The sequence below is a fragment of the Xiphophorus hellerii genome, chromosome 4 (genome assembly GCF_003331165.1).
Source record: "Xiphophorus hellerii strain 12219 chromosome 4, Xiphophorus_hellerii-4.1, whole genome shotgun sequence".
Lineage (NCBI taxonomy): Eukaryota > Metazoa > Chordata > Actinopteri > Cyprinodontiformes > Poeciliidae > Xiphophorus > Xiphophorus hellerii.
Window position 1 is genome coordinate 18,099,342 of NC_045675.1, and position 17,208 is coordinate 18,116,549.

Genomic DNA, 17,208 nt, shown 5'->3' on the forward strand with positions numbered 1-17,208 from the left:
GAGCGCCACACATCACACTTATTCAGGTATGCTGTTTTAAAACTACAGATGAAAGGCTGGGAACATATCTATTAAGCAGTTGACTGCAGGCTTTAGTTGGACAGACAGCCTGATTGATTACATGGCTAATATCAGGTTGTTATGTTTTGGGGTTGTCTGTAAAGAGCAGAAGGGCAAAACACTTTACTGTTCTGCACAAGACAATTACTGCTAAATGCAGGGACTTTGTCAATTAAAATTAAAGTATGAATAAATATATGCAATGAATAAGAAATTTGTCAACCTATTGTATTGTTTTAGCAGGAGTATGAATAATTGTTGCTCATCTGTTTTAACCCTTTCATGCATATTGGTCACTACAGTGGACAGCTATCTGAAAGCCATTTTCTTGTGCTTCTTGTGGATTTTTTGTAACATAAAAATCCACAAGAAGAATCCAGTGGACACTGAAGTGGACACTAATGCATCATAAAATACACTATCAACTACTGGCCATCAGCTGCAAATGCAAGAAATAATTTTGGTTAAATCCAATATGGCCGACCCTGTCCCTCCTCCTACTGTAGACGACTCTTGCAGGTAAAAAAAATATTGTGACATCAGATAACCCCTGAAGAACAATACTACTGATGTATTTTTCAAATAACAATTTTGTATTTGGAGAAAATTACAATTGATCACCTAAAAAAAATTAAATAATTTTTTTTTGTTTTTTACAAAAAAAATGTCCTACCCTTTTTTATGCCTTAAGAAAATAAAAAAACAAAAAAATTTGAAAAAATCCTGACTCAAAGGACCATATTTCATGCATGAAAGGGTTAATTAAGCTCAATTACACAAAGTTACAAGGTCTTCATTTTAAAGTTTTCTCTTGGTATTTGTTATACCACAGTGTTTTACTGAAAGTTTTCATATCAAGCCATGTCTGCATCCGACACAATCTTAAAGTTCTGGTTCTTAAATTTTTTCTCTATTTATTTTCCAATATATATCTAAATATACTGTATATGACAGTATGTTAACATTTAAAGGAGAAGAGTTCTTTCTGAGATTCTTGTTGCTTTTTGAGCATCCTGTCTCTTCTTGAGCTGGAGTTTTGCTAACAGATAGCCTTAACCCTTATGATCTTATCTTCTAACGCAAACCGTATGGCTCAGGCTGCTTTTCCTCCTCTTGAAACCCCCTCTCCATTGTGCAGGTCAAACAATGACCTTTCCCTGTCGCAGGACTGTCAACACAAAACTATGGAGGAACTTCCTTCCCATTACCTCCTTCAATATGGGAGGAGTAAGTCTGAAGTATCAACAGATAATTTACTGTAAAAGCTTTCATCATCCCTGCCAGGTGCCATTGATGTCATTCGCTGAGCTAATAGAGACAAAAAAACCAAAACCTTTAGCCATCATCATCATTACTTAAAGGATTTTCAGCCACATAACCATTAAGAAGGTTGGGTACTTCTGTTACAAGTGGTCCTGACAGATTTTCCTTTGGCTTTGTGCAAATCACAAGACTTTCTCTTTAAACTTTACCCTTGCATTCAGCTGATTTTGTCAACCACACAGAGAAAGCTTCCTTTCAAAGTAAGGAAAAAAAAAACTATTTGCACATTAGATAAGTGCTCACTTGAGCAGTTCACTCACATGGCTTAAAGTCACACAGCCAATTTCACATCTGTAATTCTGTTTCCCAGCATTTCTTCCCCCTGCAGATGTAAATGACAGAACAGAGCAGTCTGATTATATAGTCTGACTTGGACTAACAGGTCTGTCTACTGCTGCAGGTCCGTTTTAAGTGTTTGGGTTAGGCACGCCAACTAGTGTTGGTTAGTTTGCCACAATGCGTTACCATTCTGAAATGACAGGAGTCTAAATGTTAACTCCTCCGACCTCCGTCATGTTGTTTTTCATTCATTTTTGCTGCTGCTTCAGAAACCGTAGGTTTGCCGTGAGCAGAAGAAAACAATGCAGCTACAGTGTGTCTCAACAATTTATGATCTCCCCCGGCTCTGTATATTGTGAGGATTATTGCTGTAATAAAAACTAGTTCACTATATCTCAATAAAAATAACAATACACCATTAATGGTAACATTACTTTACAAAAGTTGATCTCCCTTAATTATTTGAGTACATCTGTTACTCTTACTCATATGCAAGCAATTGTCTATCACGTTGATGCTCTGAATACAAAGAGCCAGCTGTTATACTTTTTGTCTCCTGTCAGAACTTGTTGATGCTCATAATAAATAGTGCAACCCCTGAAATGACAAAAGCTGCTATATAGAGCGCTGTACAACATTCAGCCATAATGAACTGCTGGTGATTTTGTGTCGAGGACAACATTTTTATCATAAATCACCATAGCTGACCTCTAAATGCTCAGTTTGAACATAAATAACATGAAATATCATTTTTATAAGTCAAATAAATCATATGCATAATCATGTAAGCTCCGTTTGGCAGTAGAGATTATTATAGTTGTTTTACAATTTCATACAAAATAAGTCCTTATAGCAACTTAAAGTTCTTGTTTAAGAAACCGTGTTACGTGACTCTAACAACTTTTATTCATGTGATTGCACATCGCTTCCATCATTTTTCAGCATGACAAATATTGGTGTTGCACAACATGCTGACACTAAAATATACTTGAGGAAGAGAGAAAATATCAAGTAGAAATAATCAAAAAAAGAAAAATAATGCGAAACATTTAAAATCACTATAGAAGTGGCATTTTCCACCTTTAGTGAAAATGTTCAGCCCTAATGCTGGAGCCCTTTTCAAACAGGTTCGTTACAGTTTCTAGATCCACTGTAAAGGACTGAGGACATTTTCAAAGAAACTGTGAGCAGGCTGGTTGAAGGATAGTTACTCAATCTTTACACTGCCATACATTTTAAACAGATTTATTCATCCTTTGCTCATTAATACCCTCTAATATACTAATATACAGTACAGACCAAAAGTCCAAACTTTTGGTCTGTACTGTACATGATGTTAAAATATTCCCATCAGATATAAACACATCATTATTGTATTTGTCAATTAAAGAAACTTCAGAGAACAATGGTTTGTCAACTTTTAGTTAAGCCATGAGTGACTGATGGACACTTAAATTGAGGCTATTCTGGTTTCAGCAGGACTATGTGCTTTAAGTATCAACTCATGAGCTCTAGACAAGAAAAAACCCCTTTGGTGGTCCAGTCTTTTCTGTAGTTTACCATTTTTAAACTCCCACTTTAAGATAGTGGTAAACAAAAGCACAAAGTCCAGACTCCTGTGTCAGAGGTCGAATCTGTGACAAATTTTTTAACCCTCCTGGTGCAGCTCAGAGGGACATAACTCTGTTTTTCGCATGCCTGCCTCTGCAGCTGTGCATGCTCATATCTAGGTTACACTGAAAGCCTCCTTTTCTTTTCCACACTCAGAAAATATGCAGTGATTAACCTGAAAAAAGGGAAATGAACTGAGCTACTTTGTGGCAGCATGACAGACCATGAGGTGGTGTAATTGCGGTTGCAACAGCTGCTGAAATTGCTTTCTGTCTGCACAATTTGTGAGAATATCAGGAGCAATCCTCCAGCCTTTTTCACATCAGATGGAAATATTGTGCCTTCACACTTTACATTTAGCCTACCATGTGTTTTGTTTAACACCACTGGCTGAAGTTTTGTTCAAAAAGAATGATTAAAATAATTTAATATGCCACACTTGTGATAATAATGCTTAATTTAGCCAGTGATTATTTTAATAACTGGCACCACAACTGGTCTTTCTGCAGTTACTGAAGCAGTGGTGTGGATAAGTGTGTGTGCTCTCCTCTGCCAGCGAGTTCTGGCGTCTGGAGAGAGTTGAGAATTTACAGAGATTTTCACTCTTCCTTTCCCTCATTGCCTTTTTGGCTGCCTGTGAGCTTTGCGGTGGTTTGAAAAACCTTGAAGTCAGGTTGCTGATCAGCAGAAATAGATGAGCAGGTCAACCAGAAAAGCAGAATACAGGGAAAAAAGTTATACTTCAGTATAAGGATGCTATTGTTTCCACTTCTGCTGCATGTTTTGGGTTAAAAATGCTCCTGACTGGAAAACTCTGATGCATAACGTTAATGAGACTTTACAAAATGTAAAAATGATTTTAATTTGTTATACAGAGTCAACAGGCAATCATGAGCATAGCTGTGTATTTTCTGAATGACAGCAAAGCCCTTGGCATCAACTTCATGTGTCTGCGCCCCTCTCTTGCCTTCCGAAAACATTCTTTAATATTACAAGTGCAGCCGAACTCTGATTGATGGAACAAATATTAGCACATTCCTAAGTGAGGTGGGCGAAGAGGACTGTATCAGAGGATCTGTTAAATGTGACAGGGCCAAGGACATGTGGACTGTCTTTAGAAGATATTTAACCGCACAGTCTCTCCCTGACACACATACCGATAAAAAAGAAAAAAACGTACTTTTTAACCATTGCTGCCGCTCAAGGACAAATCAGCACAAAGAGTCTGTTTATTCCGGTCATACAAAGCTACTGTCATTGTTTAAAGTTTCATTGATTTATTTCTTTTTTTTTTTAAGTACCAGTTGTTTTTACAGTTAAATAATTTAATAGTAGGTGTTTGTTTTTGCTAACTATTGTAAGAGAAATTAAACCTCTAACTGACAGGCAGAGGAGTCAGTGAGAGAAAAAGGAAAGATGTGGCTTTAATGGAGAGTCACAATATATTAACTTCTACCAGCTTCTTTGTGGACTACATGATATACCCAACCTGCCCTCTATGTGACCAGACACTCCTCATTTGTGTCCTTTTAAAGGTACAAAGTAGAGATTCGCAATCAGGATTTTACTGGGTGATTTTCAGTTTCCTTTAAGGGCCAGATGTTTGTGTTTAAGGACTAAAGCACAGAGAAGCAAGTCTGTGGAAACTTTGTCTTAATGCTACAACTATGAGATGACAACAAAAAGTGAACATTTCTATTTGGTGCACCAGTCGTTGGTTAAAGATGAGAATCAGTCAGGAGAAACCTTGATCTTCTCTGATGGTAATCAGTAGCTTAAACATAGAAAAATCCCATTTTTTTCTCCCGTTCACTAATACATTAGAATGAAAAATTCAACTACATACTGTTCAGTTTGATTCAAGGACAGATGCTGTTTGTTATAATTGGTGTAATTCATTAATTTTTTTGTGGGATTTAAATCTTCTTACTGCATCAAAGAACCTGCAACATTTGTATGCTTTTGTGTTGTACTTGATAGAATAAATAAATCACAGTCCGTCACAATCAAAGTTGCTATTAAAGGCGGAGCATTATTTTCGTAGTTGCAGACCAGAAATTGTGCCAGTTCAAAGTGAGATGCCGCTAAGCCAAAAGTGTTACTTCCCATTCGTAGTTAAGGTCCAACCATTTAGTAAATAGGAGAAAATTTAGATATCTGAAGTGAATACTCAAATCATCTTGATAAAGTCACACAAAACCACATATTTTTAAAACTTGTTATCTGCTTTCTGGGTCAGTTTTTGTTGCTTGTAATTTTCTGTTATCAGAGCTTTTAACAGCTGTAAAACACACTGTCAGTCAGGGTATTAGCTGCCTGGCTGATTTGTTGTTTTGACTGTTTTTCCTCTACCAGAAAGGAAATTAGTAAAACATGTCTGACCAAATCAATTACAGGTTACTTTATGATGTATTCAATTGCATAAGAATAAACACTTAAATAAAAAGGATTCAGTAATCTGGCGTCTCATCATGGTATGTGACTCAACAAATGGGACAAAGCAAAATTCTCTCAGAGTAGAACTGAACAGATTTGCCCATCCTAAGAATTTTTCTGTCATAACCTCTGGCAGGAAGAGTGGCAGGAATATTTAAAAAAATCTTGACCGGAAAGCAGCCCATGCCTAAAGAAAAGCACAGAGCAGTTAGCTGACTTCTTACTAAGTTATTCTTTGCATCATGTCCTGTCTCAGGAAAGTCATGTAGTTGTAATACTAACATGAACAATCTACTTGTTTTTCATCTTTTGATGAAAAACACACAACTATGACAGAAAAGGAAGAACAACACAGGAAGGTCCCTCTTTCGGAAAGGCCTGCAGTTTATAGACCAACATGGCACACTTACAGTATATAGCATTAACATGAACTAGATAATATGTTCGTACGCTAAGTAAAAAGATGCTTGAGGGAAGGATGCTGAACTCAGCAATACATTTCTTTCTATGCAGCTTTAGGCAATTGTTGACCAGTTTTGGCTCAGATATCTCAGGAGAACTCAGCAATACATTTCTTTCTATGCAGCTTTAGGCAATTGTTGACCAGTTTTGGCTCAGATATCTCAGGAGAAACTTTCTCTTAAATCTGGTTGAATGCATTTTAAAGGTACTCTGGAGGTTTCTCAGTAGTCCTTGTTTACAGTTGGTGATTTTGTGTAGGAAGATGGTATCAGCCCTCAGGAAGTCAGTTGGCTAACGCCTTGGTGTTCACAATGCAGGGTCCATCTTGGGTCCGTGTGACCCAATTCTCTTGTTGCGCCTTTATCAGCTGCAGAAAGCTGAAAAAGGATGAATTTAAAAGTTACTTTCAAATGAATCCATATGAATCAATGAGTAAAAGTGGCTCCGATTAACAGCTTTATGTTTCAAAAAGTTGTGGTCTCTTTATTTAGTAGAGTTATTTCAAGACAGAAGCTAGATTTTGAGCATGGCATATGTTTTATAGTATTATATCAAACGTCATCCATAATTCTCTGCATAAAGGTCAACAATACTAATGTCTTCACTGGTAATATATATTTTTAGATTTTTTAAATATAAAAACATTTGACATAAAAGTTTTTTGTTAAATTCTATAGCACCAACTACATCACTGTGATCAGTGTTTATCCACACCATCTCTGCCCCATTCTGTTGCTGTATTTTATTTAAATTCACTCAGTTCAGAGTTGCTGTGGTTCCTGGAGAAGATGAAGAGCTGGAGGTTTATGTTCTGCACAGAACAACATCAGTCTTTGTGTTCTAATGAAAAAATGATGCATCTTGTGCCCTTCCAGCTCAGTCCACAGTCACAGGAAATAGCTGACAGCAGGAATGCTTATTCTCTCTCCTCATCTGTCTCTTCAGGAATCAGCTTCAGCCCTGGTTGGCTTGCTCCTTCATACAACAACTTCCTGTAAACAAGTCCTGCTGCCAAGCAGCCTCCTATCCTCCACCTCTGATCTCCGGAGGTCTCTGTTTGACCCCCTTTTGCATCAGAACAATTGCTTTGAGCCCACTTATAAAAGGGTCCAAGTTGTGTTTTCAGGAGCGTTGGCCTTTAGTTTGAGGGGAGGCTTTAAGTAACTTTTGGTCTGATGAGAGATAAGGTCCAGGAAATGTTTCCTGCAAGGAACACGTCTTTACATTGTTTATGGTTTATTTGTTCTAAGGACCTCAGTTGGTATGAAACGAGAGGATGCTGGGCTGCAGGGAAACGACTGACTGACAGTTGATGAGAGAGGACTAAACACCAACAAAGTCATGCCCTCCTTTGTTTTACCTGCCATCCCAAGCAAACATTACATTGATGGTTTATGTGCTTCGCTGATGTATATCTTGTTCTCGCATCTTTTTAAACACAATAAGATGTTAACCTGTAGAACAAATCTGTCAGTTTTAGTTCTTACAGTGAGAATCAATGAGTCAATGACATTTTATCCAACCATCTGTATATTACCAACCAAAAGTGTTAGCTAAAACAAAGCTTCTCAAATGTTTCAAAAATAACACCAGCAGCAACCTGTGACCCCGACTGGAACAGGCTGAAGAATAGAAACTTTTAAAATAAGTCCATTAAATGTCACCATAATGACAACAGCAATGGCTTCATCATTTTTAAAAATCTATTTCAGATAAATGTTTTTGTGTGATTATTGGCTGGATTTTAGACTTGTTATTTCTTGCTTATTGCTTTTTCTAGTGCTGTATAGAGTTTTGTTTATGTGACTCAAATGTTGTTTTTATATAAATTCAAGTAGATTATAAGTTAGTAGTATTTTCTGGTTATTTATTAATTGGGTTTTCTATACAACCTGTCAATATCTGATTAAAAAATCACATTGTTTCCCCTTAAAATGATGAGATATAGAATAGAAAAATGCTCAGGTCCTCACCTTTTTGCCTTTTCTTAAAGTGTAAAACATTCAGTTTGTTTTCTCTTTCTATGTACATCAAGTGACAAAAATCTTATTACAATGATTTGGCTGAAGAGATCTTCACTATTTTTTTTCCTGTCAGTTTACTTGTTTGTTTGTTTCTTACTTAGGTTTAATTTTTCAGTGTTGGAGGATGCATTGTCCTGTCCAGGTTGCAGTCAGTGCCATGTGTACGTAGCTTCTAGCAATGTTTCTCTGAGCTTTAGTGTGAAACCAAAAACCAAGTGAATGTTAGGATTTACTCGTCACCGTTAAGATGACCAGTTAATGTTGTGGCTGATACATAAACTGAAAAACAGTCAAATTAATAAATGTTTCGGTAACATTAACCATGTGGTTTTACGTTTTAAAATACTGACCATTTATTATTTCCACCAACTTTGTGCCAATGTTGATAAATGTAAAAATCTGTTTCATTGTTAGCTTAGCTTTGTTTGTTGGAAAAATATTATGTAATCTGCTTGGTGTGTTTATGGTCATCTTTACCATACAAACCTTTTTTTTATATTACATGTCAGGCAATGCTGAGATGTAGAGATTGCTCCTGAGTACATCTGTCAAGTAAAGCTGAAATCAGCTCCCAGTAGTTTTTCAGTCATCTCTCAGCTATCTGAGTTCTCAGGGGAGGTGTGTTGACTTTACCTGTTCATACAGCTGGAACTCTGCGTTTGGTCCTGAGTTCTGGCTGTAGTTCAGAGGAATCTCAATCACCAGTTTTTTTCTTTGTTGTTGTTGATGGAAATAGGGATTAAAGTCCATTAGATGTCGTTTATTTTTTAGTTATGACTCTATGTTAAATCTGCACTTCAACAACTATGAAAACGAACTGAAAGGATTTTGCGAGCCTGATTTTGCTGACATGCGTTAATAAAATGTCTCATGTTCTTGCCTTGCAGGTGAGTGGATGGTTTGCAGACAAACATGACTGCCAACAAGAACTCGAAGGCTGTGCCCCGAGCAGGAGGGGGTAAATGTGCACGCGACGTCCCCGATAGGTCAGTGACATCTGGGACAGTTTGGTTTAGTCAACCTGCACTTCCAGTCATCTCACTCTGCCTGCCAGCTCATTCATTTTCAAACAGGTCTTTCTGTCAGATATCAGTTTGTGCTGGATTTTCTTTGCTTTATTTTTTTTATTGTTGAACTTCTGGGAAAAATAATCAAAGATTGTCAATCAAACCATCTGCATGTGTGATCCTGTTTTGAGGACAAGGGCCCATCCATATTTGAACTGTGAGTGCTGAGCTTGTGTTAGCATGTTGAAAGCTGACAGTGTCCTGCTCTAAAGGCAGTTATTATTAACATGTGAATCATTTAAACCAATCCAGTGGATTAGTAAAACAAGTTTTTTGGGATTATTTTGATGAAGAATGATTGTTGTTGGAGCTAACAGCGCTGCTGAGCGGTTTGCTGCTCAGTTTTATTCAGTGGCGGTAAACGTTTCCCAGAAACCTTTAAGTATTTTACAGATGCTGATTTCTGTAATATCTGTGTTTGTCTGTGTCATTTTGTTTATGAGGCAAACACATAAACCTGCAGTACCAGCCATTATTTCTGTATGCTTCTCCTCCACCTAGAAACCAAACTTAATTGTTATCTATCACAGAGATTTTAATCAGTATCTCTTTTGGCTTTTCAAATGTTTTCGGATGCTTTTGCTATATATGAGCTCATTTTCTTTCTAGGCTTTTCAACTATCTTTCTGATCCTTACAATCTTGGATATTGTGTACAAAAAAAAAAAGAAAAGAGAAAATAGAAGTGGCTATAGGTGGCTAAATGTAATAAAAAACAAAAACCAGCAAACACCTGAGCGTTGTATAATTTTACGCTAATCATAAATTCTCTGTCAACATTTCAGGATCTCATTGTCAACTGTTTCTCGGTCCCACTGTCCTTCATGTTTTAGGTTGATCCTTCCTGCCACACACCTGATTTACATGAGAAGGTAATTATAACAGGGATCTGAAGAGGTAATGTTATTATTTGAATCAGGTGTGCTGGACCTGAGTCATATCCAAAGCATGAAGGACTGTGATTCCTGCTGATCAGGATGAGAAACACTGTCCGACAGTTTCTTCAACCCAAAATAACTCTAATATGTGGTAGATGTTGTTTACTGGAGGTACTTAACCAAATTACCAGACTTTGACAGTAAGGAACATAGTAGTTGTTAGTAGTACTCTATTTTTCTATTTTTCTACATATATAGTTTTCAATGTGCGATATGTGATAAATGTACATATATCAGTAGAGCCTTACAGGTCCTTATGGGCTCATGTTACACACATAATTATACGATTTCATGTGCTTGAAACATGGCAGAGACGTTCCTTGCAGCTGGATGTTTTGACAGATGGAGAGCACTTGCTTGTCTTGGAGGATGCTTCACAATATGTTCCTCTAAAATATGAAATTGACTACGGATATTTTTCAAAAATTATGCTGCGGCTTTTTGTGGACTCTGTGATCCTCTCCAATTAAAACATGTATCCAGTGCATGTTGGTAATCTCAAGGTGTATTTTATGGTGAAGGATTTCAGCTAACTGTAAAAAGTAACAGGGAGAAATGTTTGCGGTGCCAAACCACATGTTAAAACATGTTAAACAAGTTGTTATAAGGTGTAAGAAATACACATTTCCCTTTCTGATTGAACTTTTCAAAGCCCTCAGACAGGAGTTGGATCCCGGGTTGTAAACAAATGAAGAAGTGACAAGCAGCTGGTGGATTGAGAACCCCAGCAGTAGCAGTGCTGGCTCTGTGAGCAGTCCGCGCTCCCCTTTCTGGTTAGCAACGGGATGTGGCTTGTGGTTTAGCATGCCCTGGAAGCCTGAGTTAAAGCCAGAGGCCAGGCTGTGACTGACGTTCAGCTCTTTGTGTAGTACTCTACGTGTGGCCGACCCAGCTGAACTGACAAAACTGGGATTATTATTCCTACAAAAGCTGATTCACCTCACTAGGAACCCCTAAGAAAATATGGAAAAAGGAAAGAAATCAGCACATTTCTTTATAAATGTTTCTAATTGTGAGGACTTCATGTGGCAGCCCACATTTATTTTACAGCACTGAAAGTAAATCTTACTAAGCAAAGCCGTGGTATGGCTGAATAAATCAACATCTGAAAATAAATCAGGTGTAAATCTATCACTAGATCTTTCGTCAAATCAGCATTTTAGACTGAGGGTACTCCACTTGAAACCAGCGTATGAAGAGTACTGCCCAAAGGGTGTAAACCATCTGTAATTTTGCTATAAAGTAGAGAAACATTTCTATAATCTTTTAAACTGCCCATGAATGTAATTTTTCTTTTGTGTAAATGAAAGGTGTTTAAAACATTTTCTTTGAACTTTTGCTACTTTTTACATTTTTTTTCCTGTAGATGCAGAGATCAGACTTTACTACATACATTCCAATTTTCCAGTCTTGAAATTTATTTTTTTTGTTCTGAGAACAATAACATAAATTTAACAAATATCAACAAATATATATAAAAATAACTTAATCCTTTAACGTCAAGCCAAAACCCCACGACTTGCATGGATACATACAGTACATAGAAGATTGACTGAAGGACAAGACATCTTTTGGCTCCTGGTTCAACTCGGCTAGAATATTTTATATTACTTCGGGACATGTCTTTCATAGTGTTCATCTGCTGTAGATTGATTTTTAGGCTATTAGTTACAAATATGGGACCAGAAGGGAGTGACTAAGCAGACAAAGGCCAAAAAAAAAAAACCCTTCAGAAAGCCTGAAAAACTGATCACTGGCTCCATTGTTGAGGACTGGAACAAAGTCTGGTTTATTTGAAGAAAATTCTAAAGAAAGGAATGATGCTCATTGCTGAAGCTTTTTGAATAAACTATTTACTTGACGACAAAACTTGCTGTAAACCAGAAAAATTTGTATGTGGGAAAACAAAGAGATATGCACCTACATACGTCAACAATGGAGATGTTGCAGACTCCACAGAGAAAAGACTTAAATATAGTGAAACAGTTTAATTTATTGTTGTTTTCCCATTCATGGAGACCATAAAGCTGAAAAATTATTATTTAACCAAGGACTTTTTCTTGAGAGATGATGATACAGTTGTTTTAGATGGGTAATCTGCTATGGTAGACAGGGTAACACTTTACTTGACGAGTTGTGAATAAGACTGTCATGACACCGTCAACTTTAAAAATTATGTAGCTTTATGTTATTAAAGCTAAAGTTTAATCAGTAATACTTTTATAACAAATTTATGTCAGATCATGATTTCTTGATTAATGTCAAGTTGTCATAATGAAGACATTTTGAATAATGTCAACTTTGTATTAAGTGTCATGATTTACCGAATGACACTTTATGACAACAGTCATAAATATCCATGAAGACTTACCCATGTTCATGACAGGTGTTATGTCATGTGTATGACGGTGTCATGACAGTCTTGTTCACAACCCATCAAGTAAAGTGTTACCGTAGATAGTATATACTAAATCTAAAATAGAAATTACAAACAGAAAAAGTTAACTTGTTTCATTTTCATTGTGCATTATTTAGAATCCAAACATAATGGCAAACTTAAGGACTTCCTCCTTAAGTCCTTAATTTAATATGTTAAGGACTGGGAGAAGTCCAATTCTTATAACAGCTATTGCAGAATCACCTGAGCATTGTGTGAGGATATATTGTTTACTTTTGCAAAGTGAAAACCGGCTGTAGAAATCTGCAGACAATGACTCTCATGCTTCCTGGAAGGGATGTAAGATAAGTTTCATCCATCATTCTCCAAGCTTGCAGGCACAGAGCTTCTGTGAGTTTCTCTCCAGCCTGAAGCAGAGAGAGTGAAATATGGGAAGGGCAGATAGGTGTGAAGCCAGATCTGTCCTAACCTGCACTGTTGGATCACAGTCAGCAGCCTTCAGCTTCCTCCTCCCAAGAGTCGTTATTCTAACCAAGACGGTGACATCAGATCTCCCGGTGCTTCACTTTCACAACTGTTAGTCAGCTTCCAGATAATCACAGGCTTTCTGGGAGAATATGAGTGTTGGAGTGTCCTGTGACTGTGTGGGTACATGTCTTCCTAAAGGAGGTGAACAGCATGGGAAAACTTGTGTGAGACAGTGGTAGAGTCCAGAATCACTTACTGTAGCTGCAGGAATCAGAAAAGGCTGTGAGAACCCGAGAGGTGCAGTCAGACTTTGCAGGTAAGGTGGTTTCCATAAATCTTCATTGCGCTTAATGCCTTCTGTGTGAGGTCTGCTGTGAATCTCTTCAAGTAATTTTTCAATTACCTGGAAAAATCCGCAGTGTCATTTAAATGAAGTGTGTGTTTCCTATTGCCTTTGGTTTTATTCTGATGCTGCCAAACACTGAATACTTTCCTCTGGTTTTTCTGAATACGTGGCTTCAGGTTTTCATGCCGGCTTTGATCCTGGAAAAGTTGTCCCATCTGTTCCACAGTCAGCTTCTTATTAAAAGGTTCAATAGACACGTTTGCAGTCCCTATGTGTTGTCTCTTTTGGCTGATTAAAATCTGTAAGTGTGCTACATAGAGATGCAGCACACTTACCATCTGTTAAAAAAATCAAAGTCTGTTCTACCCATGTTATTTTGAAAAGCATGGACAGTAACACATACAAAGTCGTTTGAATGAACTTTCTTTTTATGAAAAATTAACTGTGCCAAACATTGACTGTCGTAGAAAAATATTCACCAAGATCTTCAGTCTTGGAAGTTGTTTGGATTTAGACATATTTGAATGATTATGGACACATTCACATATTGATTTGTAATCTCATGAGAAAACTTGTGTTTTAATCTACAAATGTGTCAAAGAACTGCTTGTTTAAAACGCGGGAATTTTCAGTTTGGAAACAATCTTATTATTCTAATTCTGTGTTTGATCTAGCATTCACTGGTCATAGCCAGTCGTGAGAAAAATGGGTTTTTACTTTCTATTAACCCTTACTGCTTGCTCTGTCCTGTTTTAGGAGCCAGTCCACATCCTCGTTCCCAGCACTTTCTGCCAGCCAAGGGCAGAACCAGCAGCCTGTTCTTAGTGACGGAGAGACCAAACAGGCTAAGTACGTGAGGACTGACGGCAGGTTCCTGCTTCGAGCTGGATGGAGCAGCAAGACAGCTAGCCTCTGCAGCGGTGTCTCTCTCACAGGTGACACTGACCCCCAGGGCCGGCTCTCCAAATCGAAGAGCATCAGCTGCCTGGACAACAGGCTCTCAATCTACAAGCCCCCTTTACCGACCAAGTCCTGTCAGGAGAATCAGGGGGATCAGGAACAGAAGGAGAATCAAGGGGAAGTCCCCGCAGGGGAAGAACTCAATGGTAGGCCTTTGAGCTGGAGCACTTTCTCTCTGGGACCTTCCTCAAATCAAGGCCACAAACGCACCCTTTCCCTCACCCACTCGGGAGCAGACATCCCCCCCACCACAATCCGTAAAAAGATCTCAGAATGGGAGTGCAGGAGGGTATCTCTGCCTAGGATGAGCCTGTGTCTGGATAAGCGAGGAGGGGAGCTTGTTGGCGGTAGTGAGGGCTGCCCAAGTCTGCTCTCTTCTCCTTGCAGCGAGAAAACCTTTGATTTTAAGGGAGTCCGTAGGATGAGCACGGCTTTTTCTGAATGCTCCTATACAGGGACGGAGGATGATGATGGAGTTTCAGACAAAGATGGCCTGGGTCGTTTCCAAAAAAGGAAAAGCAAGACAGAGTCTTCTGGAGGGTTTGTGCGTACCCTGTCTGCTCGTAAAGAGACGTCAGCGGTCCTAAACAGGATACAAAAGATAGAACAAGCCCTGAAGGAGAATCCCAGCCCTCCTCCTCCACGATATCTCAGTAACTGCTATGCTCCAGACAAGACAAGACAGAAGTCCTTTGTGATAGGTGATGACTTGGACAGCACATGTGCCAGTAAGCGCAGCAGCATCTGCTCTGTGGCCACAGAACCAGATACTATTTTGGTCTCTGATAAGCTTTCCAGGCTCAGACAAAGGTTTAGCGTGAGCTCAACCAGGTCCGAGAGCCCAGAACCGCAGAGTCAACAGACCTCTGCTGGCACACAAGTGAACCCCTTACCTAAACCCAAACGCACTTTTGAATATGATGCCAAACAGGACCAGAAGGACGTTTTGTCAGCTAATGGATTACCTCCGGACAGAACCTCAGAGTCTCCCCCGCCCCTACCCTCCACTCCTGCACCAAGCACCACACGGACCACCAAGCATGAGGGGAGCAAGCCAGTGAGAATCCCGGACAGGTGAGGACGTCTCATGTTCTTATGTCTGTCTAATCGCTCAGGTCTGTTTCCTGCTGTCTCCCTGTAAAGTGGTTTTGGCTCCTTAGTGTATGTCATGAAAACTGTTCATGCTGGAGATATCTGATTTGTGTTGGTTTACACAACATTTAAAATGTCAGACCTGTTCCAGATTTTTTTTGATGTTCTACAAAACAGATTTAGAAATTTCTTGAACTATGTTCTCTCTTAGAGAAGTGCATGGTTTCTCACACTTACCAGCTGCAGTCAGATCTTGCAGCTGACCTTTGCCTTTCCTTTTATTTCACTCTCATGTGTCAGACCTTTTTTTGAGTGAGGGTGTTGCCTCACCAGATCGTTCCTCTGTGAAATCCTCAAACATTCATCCCATGAACTCTGTTTAACATTCCTGCGGTTGCAACCGTTTCAGAACGGGCCTTAAAACCGCATGCTGTCGATGGCCCGTTGTGAAGATTCAGTAGATTCTCCCAGAAATGTAGCCCAGCTATCATCTGTCTGCAGCGTTTTGACATGTGATGTGTTCTAAGAGATAGTAAGCTACCTGCATGTTTACTTTTCTGGAACTTTCCTAATGATTGAAGCACATTTCTTCTTTTGTGATTAGTTTTAAGGTTCTTGTGGGATGAAACCACCTGTTGGAGGAGTTAAACAACCCCATCTCGACTGTTTTTTGTATTCCAGATGCATGGGATTCCTCTTCTGTTTTTTATTTACTTTTTTCATTTTATGACACTCAATGACTCATTCTTACTTGTAGCTTTGCTTATGGATCTCTGTTTGTTTTTACTTCTCTAACTCCTGCTCAGAGAGTTGTGTGAATCGGAGGATGCTGCCAGCCTGCCATCTTCATATCCTTCCTCCCCCACAGAGAACGGCGCGCTGACCGCAGACCCCAAGAGTCGGCCCAGTTCCAAAAGCACTTTAGAGGAAAATGCCTATGAGGACATAGTAGGTAAGCACAGCTCAATTGTTTTTTTCACTTACAGCAATGGTCTGATATGGTATGAGATAAAAGAAAATGTATTCTATGCAGTTAAATTGATGGAAGACAAAATTTTTTGCAGAATAAATTTAGTTGCAGCTTTGATGTATACAAGTATATTGCATAGGAAAAAACTACTTGTGCAGTCCTTGTTTTTAATAAAAACTTAGAATCTAACAAACTAACAGTCAGCTGTTATGCCGCTCTTATCTTGTCAACTGTTCTATTAAAACAGTGTTACCTGAATAAGGGTGGTAGTTTTGGCACCTGGCACTTTGTTTTGAAAAAGAAGCAGCAGATGAAAGTAGAGTTTAGATCAGGCCTAAAATATCCAGCCCGTCCCAACCTGAACCTGTAGACATTGTGTCGTACCCTGATCCAACTCGACAAATGAACTTTAATTATATGCCCAAGCCTGTAGTCAACATACATTTTATTTTAATTAAAATGTTGCTGCTTTTGCTTTTTCACCATAATTTGGGCAAGCAATGTAATTTCTCCCACTTTTAGCTTTTGTCAAACATCTTCCATCTCTATTTTGTTGCTTGTTGTCACCACAGGGTGTGCAAAGTGCAAGTCATCTGGGATGTGTGATTGATAGGAGTGGAATAGGGCGGAGCTGCATGTGCATTTAGTGTGCAGTTCGCTGCACTTAGAGTCTAATGACGTCTAAGTGCAGGATATTTCTTTCTATCCTCTACAGGGTACACTGCCAACGCCTCTATTTAGACTTTAATAAGTAGATCAGTAAAACTTTATATCG

General features: G+C 38.6%; 1 protein-coding gene across 2 annotated transcripts in view; it reads left to right on the forward strand.

Annotated features, from left to right (window-relative positions):
- dennd2b (DENN domain containing 2B) overlaps window positions 1-17,208 on the forward strand; it is a 62,862-nt gene that overhangs the window by 9,017 nt on the left and 36,637 nt on the right. For both annotated transcript variants that reach the window (XM_032560721.1, XM_032560720.1), the window contains exons 2-4: window positions 9,083-9,181; window positions 14,168-15,445; window positions 16,270-16,415. In XM_032560721.1, coding sequence (XP_032416612.1) covers window positions 9,108-9,181; window positions 14,168-15,445; window positions 16,270-16,415 — 1,498 coding nt within the window. In that variant the 5' untranslated portion in view covers window positions 9,083-9,107. The remainder of the gene's footprint in view (window positions 1-9,082; window positions 9,182-14,167; window positions 15,446-16,269; window positions 16,416-17,208) is intronic.